At 32.1% G+C, this 9,741-nt stretch overlaps 1 protein-coding gene across 1 annotated transcript in view; it reads left to right on the plus strand.

The window, feature by feature from the left end:
- The window catches only part of PTEN (phosphatase and tensin homolog), an 86,111-nt gene extending 76,370 nt beyond the window's left edge, over positions 1 to 9,741 (plus strand). The window contains exons 7-9 of the mRNA XM_037497321.2: positions 3,655 to 3,821; positions 6,527 to 6,751; positions 9,500 to 9,741. Of these exons, the coding sequence (XP_037353218.1) occupies positions 3,655 to 3,821; positions 6,527 to 6,751; positions 9,500 to 9,685 (578 nt within the window). The 3' untranslated portion in view covers positions 9,686 to 9,741. The remainder of the gene's footprint in view (positions 1 to 3,654; positions 3,822 to 6,526; positions 6,752 to 9,499) is intronic.

Below are 9,741 nucleotides of genomic sequence, written 5' to 3' on the forward strand. Positions count from 1 at the left end.
TCTTCCTGTAGTATAGATATCTGTGAAAGAAAGAAAGGTATAAAATATCAGGGAGATAATAAGGTAGAGAAAACACTTAGTCCGATAATCATGTCTAGTATAATTTTTATCACATTGACATCTCTAGCAAAAATTTCTTACAGTTCTGTCCTGCCTGGCTGTATTTAAGTGTATTTTTTTCTTCTTAATATTGCATTTAAACTTCTCAAGTTATTGATTACTGAAACTCTTTTAATCTTTATTAATTTTCTAGTTGTCTATGTACTGTGATGTAACATATGTAGTGAAACTATTATAACTAGTGTAATTAAGTCAAAGGTTGTATGTATAAATAATAATTGGTACATTCAGAAAAAGTTTCAGGGAGTTGCTCAATCCCTCTCTTTACTGAATATTGAAAAAGCATATAGTTTAGATTGGCATTAAAACTGAAGGAATAGGCAATAGGAATAAAACTGAAGGTAATAGGACAAGAAAAATAGAGGCAGCAAATAGAATAATAAAGGAATGTGTGGCTGGCTGTTTAAGAGGACTCTGAATGTGGGTATATCATACTTGATAAGTATTACATTGTCATTGGTAATACTGGAGGTTTAAGCAGTGTTTTTAAAGTACAATTACACGGGAAGTGGTATTTGCAAGAGGAAGAAAAATGATGGAAAGGAAACCAGTTATGTGATTTGCTTTAATTTCTGTAAGTCGGATGTGTTAGGGCACTCAAGTGGGATTTGATTAGTATTTCTTTGTCATTTATATTTAAATATTTTGTCAAAGTTTTTATTCTGGTCAGGTGAGTAATTCACAAGAGAGGCAAGAAGAAAGAAAAGTAAATCAGATTTGGTAAAATAAATGTTGATATTTTTGGTTTTAACATGTTTTAAATCAAGTAAAGGTGAGCTATTCATATGAAGAGATCCAATGGGTACTTAAAAGTACTCTCTAAGGTGCAAATTAAAATGAATATTTTGTGAAGCGTTGGACAGAAATGGCAGTTGTAAATAGGGTGTGGGGCTAGGGAAACTCAGGGACAGCAGAAGGTGAGGAATTTCTAGGGCAGCAGTTGGGTTGAAAGAGAAATCAGTGAAGAAAAAAAAATTAGTGGTGACAACTTCTGCAAAGGTGTTAGAGCTTAACAGTCATTATTTTTTATTTGATTAGTGTATTAATAATTCTAAGTAAAGGAAAAAGAATTCTTCATGTCAAACATATGTTCTACAGTCTATAATATATAGTATTACCTGTTATACTATTTAAAAATGTCAATAAAAGATGGTCAAGACTATATCAATATGCGTATGTCCAAGAAAATTTAATCTGAATTTTATTTATTATGTGTGGATTTTGTCATTGTTTTAGAACATAATTGTATCACAGGAAATATATCAGAATTATGTCATAAGTAATCAAAACAATACTAATGGACTTCTGAAAAGTTAGGTCTCAGCTACCTAAAATGTGAAGTTCATATTATGAACAATTATTTTCTTTAGTGACTTAATAAAATCTTTTTCTAAGGTTTATTAAAACTCTAGCTTAGTTTCTGGGCAGGATTCTAATAACACTGATTTTGATTAGTTTATGAGTTGTTTATATTCTAAAATTCCTTAAGATACATATTTAGGTGTAGTTTAATTGGAATATGGCGTAAGCAGTTAATTTTCTTTTTAAAGTCTAAGGTCAGAATTATAAGATTCTGAATTAGTGGAGTTTGGGTTAATAAGATTACAAGACATTTTCATCGTGACTGATTTTTATCACAGCTTTGAAATTATGCCTTGTTTGTTTGCTTTTTTCATGGTAGACTCCCTAGTAAAATGTTCACTACCACTTAAGCCTTATCAAATGTCTCATTGTACTTTGAATCTTAGTCAAGTAAGTGAAATTTATCAACAGAATGTTAATATACTGTTTCCCTATTTTTGGTGCCCTTTTCTCATCATAAATGTCTCACAAATCTACAGTAGAATAATCCTACATGCTTTTATCAAACCTATTACTTGTCAGGTGGTTGTTGATACTACATATATACTGCATAGAGGAGTCATTAGATGTTTATTAAACTGGAAGTTCACCTAGCTTGGAGAAACTTTTGGCCTCGTTTTTAGTTTTTTAAATTTTTTGTTTTTGTCACATTGATAATGTGATGCTTTCCCCCCGCCCCCCATCTTTAAATATGATGATTTTGGTGGTGAGGATTTTACGGCTGTTACATATTTCTCATGCACTTTATGCAAGCTTATATTTTTGTTTTCTTGATCGTCTTGGCATGCTTCTTCCTTCAAGACTCATGTTCTAACTTCTAAAGTTAATTACTGTCTTTTTAAGGAACTCTTGCTTTTTAACTCATTAGTACACTACAAATGTACATATTATTCATGTAACTTTGATTTTCAAAGTCATAGCATCTTAACATTCATGTCCCTAATTTCTATCATTAATGTAAAGTATGAATGTGTTTAGAAATAGATTTTTAAAATAAAACATAATTCTTCCCTTTCTATACTTAGAGTTTGAATTGTTAATATAAAAGAAGGATACATTTTTGAGAAGTCATATTTTTCCATTTATTTTAAAATATATGTGAGTCAAAGCTAAAATAGTTGTTAAAACAGGGAGTGTCTTTTGGAAGGAGATAATATGTGCTACAATTTTCACTTGATGTCTGTTGCATTTCTTTGCAGACATCTCAAATCTTTATTCTGTTTATCATGATGATGCCTTTGTACACCTTTGAAAGTAAAATGTGAATAATATGTAAAATGAATGATGTTTAATATTTTTATAAATATTGAGACTTGTGTTTATGGAATTTATTATCATGTAATTATAAATTATATTTTCTGTTGTGAGCATGTAATGATTTGTATTTTGTTACACAATACTTTATAATACATAGCAAATATGTTTGAAAAGTTGCTTTATTTGTAGTTCATAAAATGTGCCAAGAAGTTATTTTAACTTTTTTATTCTTAAGGTAGTGTATGTAGTCACATGTCACAATATTGGCATTTTGGTCAACATTGGACTCCATAGACGATGATGGTCCCAGAATTCCTATTACCTGGTGTTTTATTCTAGCAACAGCTTCACACCTCAGATTGTTTACTGTTTTTCATATTTCCTTGTGTTCAATTTGTTCTTCATGGTCCCTAAGTGTATAAAATCCTAGGTGTGTAGTAGGCTGTACCATCTGGGTTTGTGAGTACATTCTGTGACATTCACATAACAACAAAATTGTCTAATGATGTATTTCTCAGAATATTCCCATTGTTAAGTGATGCATGACTGCTGGGATTTTTAGCATAATTTTAATAAAGTTAATTTTTTGATGTTACTGTTCTGCTAGAAATCTAATATTGGAATTTAAACTGTTTATGAAATAGAATTGACTTTACCAGTATTACAACCTTCTACTACTACATACAGTATTATATGCCATAATTTTAACTTTCTAGTACTACATACAGTAGTTATATATAGGTTGGTTATATATATTTTTTACCCAGTTCTTGCAGTTTATTTTACATCAGGGTTACAGAAGCAGAATTGCTATTTTCTGTGTATTGTAATGTTAATCATAAAAACAGATTTTGACAATTTTACAGTTAAAGGCATTTCATGTAAAATGATACTAGTATGTATTTAACCACGCAGATCCCCAGTTTGTGGTCTGCCAGCTAAAGGTGAAGATATATTCCTCCAATTCAGGACCCACACGACGGGAAGACAAGTTCATGTATTTTGAATTTCCTCAGCCTTTGCCTGTGTGTGGTGACATCAAAGTAGAGTTCTTCCACAAACAGAACAAGATGCTAAAAAAGGTTTGCACTTTACTTTTATTGGGAAAAATATCCAAAATTGCCTTACCATGAGGCATAACCTCAGATCTTTTGCTTAAATCCTTTGGCTAGGCAGAAATCAGTTTGTAAGGAGAGATTAAAAGATAAATATATTTTTTATCACTAACATCTAATGAATTATAATTGGTTTTCTATTAGACCTGCACGTGCTTTGCTTACTGTGGCATTGACGAACCATTATAATGGTTTTTTTTTTTTTTTTTAAGATTTATTTATTTATGCATACAAGAGCTGGGGTACAGGCCCGGATGCAGGAGGTGAGAGGATTCACCAGAGACAGAGTTGGGTACAGAACAGGCAGACTGACTGAAATACACTGCTGAGGGGAGCAGTGGGTGAGACAGGAAGGAGAGGTGCTGCAGCGGCTGGCTGCTGGATTGCTGATTGCTTAGTAGTGTGGATTGCTTTGTAGTGCGGTGCTTAACCCTTGCGCCACCCCCTTGAACCATTATAATGCTAAATAATTTTATTACAAGTAAAAGACCATATGGCATTATAGTTTGAAATTAGTTTCCCTTAACTTGGGTTATGAAAGAAATTTTGTGCAAATATTGTAAATTCCATACATATCCCATTCAGTTAATTATAATCTGCTAAGAAAGGGTGATTAATTAGACAACAGGAAGTTAGCATGGGACCATGAGTTGAAAAAAAATTTGGTCTATATGTATAAGTAATACCTGTTTTGTGGTCTTATTAATGACTCAGATCACTTTTCCCCCATTTTGGGTTTATATCTTGAGCCTGGGAATTTTATATTTTGCTTCCTCAATTTACTGAGTTTAGAGTTTTAGTTATAAGAGAAATAGGTTTGAAGAGGAAGTAATAAAGACTGAAAATGTGGTATAATTTAAATATTCAGGTTTAGAAAGTTAGTGAGGTTTACATCTTATTGCACTATACTTAGATAATGCAAGAGCTCATTTTAAACAAACTATCTTGGTTTGAAATATTAAGTGTGAACATTTAGGGTGTGCCTACTATCAAAATTTTTAGGTAGTAACAAAAACCTGAGCTTTGTATATTTGCACTACTTTATTAAACATACTAGGTAGTATATTACCAATCTTTGGACATTCTGATGGGATTTTGTTTTCCTGATTTTTAACTTTTTAAAAAGTTTCATTTACAAAAAATCATACTCTACTTTGACTTACCAGAAGAAATATAATTTCCATTAACCAGAATACAAGTAGTTGGAAAATCACAACATGTTAAGCTGATTTTTATTTTAACCAAAATCCCATTTCCTACCTCTCCTGTATAACTGAAAGTTAAATATATCTCAATAATGTTGAAAAAATATATAATAATTCAATAAGGGTTAGCAAATGTTTTAAAGTTAGCGTATTAAGATTTTTTTCTTTTATTCATTGTAAGATTGGTACACATAAAATATTTTAGTTTGCTTTTAAAAATCGATATCTGTATCACTATTTCCCTATGCTTTTAGGAATGTATTCTTATTTTAGTACTTATCATCTGTACATTACATTAGCACAATTGAATATTAAATATTTATCTTTAATTACGGTACATATATTTTCATTTTATGTGTTTTTTCCTGGTCGTTACAAGTTTTTGCTGGGATTTTAACAAAAGCGGTTATGATACAGTCAGTACATATATGGAATTTATGGCTTTGGGAATTTATTACTAGCTTAGTGTCCTCTGACTAAATAAAAGATGTATATAGTTACTAGGTCAACCACTTTGCTAAAATAATTGAAATTCACAAATATTTTTAAAATATTTATATGTGAGACTGCTTTGCCAGCTAGGTACAAGGTACAAAGAAATTTAAAACATAGGATCCTTTAAAGGTCTTACCATCTTTCTCAGAAGAAAACAAAACTTGAAAATAAATTAGAATAAAAGATTTAAATAGCAATTTAAGGTGCCAGATAAGATGTCACAAGACTGTGTACATCATTAATTGCTAAATGATCCAAAAAGACTAAATTCCAGTAATTACGAGAAGAAAAAGAACATTTTCTATGTTGGCTAGATAAGGTTTAAAGGGATGAACTTCTGATACTGTTTTTGATTAACAAGACCTCATAATATTAGTAGGAAATGATTTTTTTTTAAAAATGGGCATTTTATAACAGAAGAAAGGTCAGAACTGCCACCCCCCCATATTTATTATGAAAGTTTTCAAACATGCGTTACTATGCAAGAAACTAGAGCTACTTAATGGTTTGTATTGCTGTAGAAGTAAAAATAATATGTATCTTGCTTCATCAGGAAGTTGACCTTTCAAAAGGAAGTTGATATTTTGTTAATGTAAATTTTGTAATCAATAGCTTGTTGAAGTAGAGAAAATTAAATCTATATCTGAATTTTTAAAACACATGAATTCAAAAGGTTTTTTTTAAAGCTAATTCTAGACTAGCTAGGAGATATCTTAAGGTTTTGAAACAAAAATAACTTATCTTAGAACTATGGAATTACTTCTTTGGTGTAAAATTTGAATAAAGGAAAAATCACGTGAATGAGAGGCAGCAGAGAACCCATAGATTGCCAAGTGTTAGTCTTTGTGTGGCTATTCAAAATATGAAACGCATGACATTCTTTTTGACTTCTTAGGGCAAATGTTGAAGGTAAATGAGATTTTCTTTTTTTTACAAAAAATTTTAATTAATTTTTTTTTTTTTTTTTTTAAGGACAAAATGTTTCACTTTTGGGTAAATACATTCTTCATACCAGGACCAGAGGAAACCTCAGAAAAAGTAGAAAATGGAAGTCTATGTGATCAAGAAATTGATAGTATTTGCAGTATAGAACGTGCCGATAATGACAAGGAATACCTAGTACTTACTTTAACAAAAAATGATCTTGACAAAGCAAATAAAGACAAGGCCAACCGATACTTTTCTCCAAATTTTAAGGTCAGTTTAAAATGTTTTGAGAAATTACGGTGTATATGTTTTATTCTGACTGTATAGCTAGTGACAGACTTGCTTGACTAAATATTAAATTATTTTGGAAGGAGTATTTATGTTATCAGTAATTTGAGAGTTTCTAATAAAGTCTAGGATACACACAGAGTCCAAAACAGCTGTGTTTTTATTACCCTATTTTTTGTTGTTTGATGAAATTTGGGCAGAGGTTGGGGAGGAATAAGTGAATATGAAATAGGAATGGGGGGAGAAAAAAGTGGAAGGGAATGCAGTCATTTGGGAGTGATTCATATGGAATGTTCTTACTGCTCTACTCTTGTCCCTCTCCAGTTTGTCCAGTTTGTTCTCACCCTGGCAGAGCAGTCTTAAAAATAGATTTGATTGTGTCACTCCTGTTTACACTTTTAAGAAACTGTTTTGTTTTGTGTTTTTTTTTTTTGATACGAACTACATGGATCTTCACAATTTAGCACAACTCTAGCCAACATTCTCTTCCCTGCTCCCTGAGTTTGATCCATAGTCTCTTTTTATTTCTTCAGATTGATGTTTTTCTGTCTCTAGTCTTTCCCATTTTTCTCTTTTCCCTATACCTCTTAACACATTTTCCTTTAGTCTAGCTTTAACTTCTGTCTCATCTGCTTTGAAAGGCTGTCTCTGATCATCTTACCTGTTACTCTCTTTATAAAAGTATGCCCTTCCTCAGTTAATATGTCTTGAAATTATTTGTCTTGTTTTACTTTTATCTGTATCTGATCTGGGTATGTATTGCTATTCAATTTATGAGATGACAGAAATTCTCCAGGTTAAAAAAATCTAACTTGTAAACACCTATTTTTTTTTTTTTTTTTTGCCTTTTTAAAATTCCCTTTTACATTTTTTTTTTTTTTTTTTTTTTTTTTTTTATAGAGGCATGCTTTTATTTTATTTGTTTGCTGGTTTGTTTGTTTGTTTTTTTGTTTATACATGCACTGGGTACAGTCAGAAGCGCGGGAGGGTGAGAGAATTCACCAGAGCCAGAGCGGGGAGCAGAGCAGGCAGAAGGACCGAAGTACACTGCTGAGGGGAGCAGCGGGCGGCAGGAGAGGTCTGCGCGCCATGTGGGACCCTCCTCTGGTGGCCGGGGAGCAGCCGGGGATCGAACCGGCGCCGCAGAGGCCGCGGGCAGCTTCGCAACCCAGCGCTCAACCGCTGCGCCACCGGGGAGGCCCTCCCTTTTACATTTTTAATTCTACTTGATTTTCCCCCCTCCTTTTTACTGTCCCTGTCCTTCCTCGCTCTTAAATCTCTCATACTTTTTTGGGCTTCCTTCCATTTTTATAACATGTAACATATGTAATCATAGCTTCTAAGAATATTGCTAGTAATAATTTTTTAGAAGGGGGGGGCTACATGTTTTAAATGAAAATAGGCCTATTGTTAAGTGCCTTTAAATCTTACAGTTCTTTTAAATGGTTAGAAGAGTCTTAGAATCCATAGGTTTCCATTTACTTTTATGTCCGCATTTTCCTTAGTCATTAACTTTTAAAGTGTGACTTCCCCTAGTTTTATTATTTTCTATTTTAATATTATAAGAGGTTTTATATTTTTTAATTTTTAATTTTTTTAAAGATTTCTTTCTTTTTTTTCTTTTAATTTTTTTATTTTTTTTTAAACACTATTTGCTTCCCCCCACCCCCTCTGGTTGAGTTCTCATAGAATTTCCTTCCCAAGGCACCTGTGCACCATCACCACAGTCCCCTGTGCCCCTCCCTCCCTCCCTCTCACCCCCCTCCCTCCTCCCCTGCAGTATGTAGAGGTTTTATATTTGTAATTAAGCTTTCAGTTGTCAGTAAACAAATAAATGGTAATGCTATGAAAAAATAAAGCAGAGATGGAACAGAGAATGATCTTGGTGTGTTTTAACTGTATAGTTATAGAAGGCTTCTCCAAGCAGGTGACATGTAGTCAGAGTCATAAATGAAATGAGTGATCTGTACTATTATTGGGGCAAAGAGGGAACAGCAGGTACAAAAACTCTTAAACTAGAATGAGGTTGGTATATTTAAAAAGTGATAAGTAAGAAATCATTTTGACTAAAGCACACCATCCAAATGTGAAGACACTAGTGTCTCAACCACTGCGCCACTGGAGGAGGCCCTATAGTATTCTTTGTATCAGAAAATACATTGAATTTCAGATAGTACATGAAATATTTTTTTGAAACTAAACTATTTGTGAATTGAATTTCGTGATCGAAAATACATGAACAATAATCTCGGTGCATTAACTGTTGTAGAATTATATAATTCTTACAGGTTATCCTTATTTAAAAATAGTATATCATTTGAACTTTAAGACCAATTAGTGGTCTTACTAGTGGTTACCTGAAGGGAAGGGAAAAGATGGGTAGGTAAATTATAGTGAAGGATAGAATTAGACTTTTAATGGTGAGTATAATGTATTATATACACACCGATATTCAGTGATGCACACCTGAAACATACAATGTTACAATGTAATGTTACTTTAATAAAAAATAAACTTTGGGAAAGGGAAAAATGTATATTAACATCAGTTTATCTTTTCAGTTTATAACAAGAAATTGTAGGAAATCTTGGGAGTCATTTAAAAGGCTTTTAAAGATCATGTTTGTTATAGTACTTAAAAATGAATCTGTTAAAAAATTTTTGCCAAGTAATTTAAGATTAGTGAGATTTATGGATTTTCCATTTAAACTTTTTCTTTTTCTTTCTTTAGGTGAAGCTGTACTTCACAAAAACAGTAGAGGAGCCATCAAATCCAGAGGCTAGCAGTTCAACTTCTGTTACACCAGATGTTAGTGACAATGAACCTGATCATTATAGATATTCTGACACCACTGACTCTGATCCAGAGAATGAACCTTTTGATGAAGATCAGCATACACAAATTACGAAAGTCTGAATTTTTTTTTTATCCAAAAGGATTAGAACAACATGAAACAAACTTGAATAAACTGA

The sequence above is a fragment of the Talpa occidentalis genome, unplaced genomic scaffold, assembly GCF_014898055.3.
Source record: "Talpa occidentalis isolate TD23 unplaced genomic scaffold, MPIMG_talOcc4v2.1 talOcc4.8, whole genome shotgun sequence".
Lineage (NCBI taxonomy): Eukaryota > Metazoa > Chordata > Mammalia > Eulipotyphla > Talpidae > Talpa > Talpa occidentalis.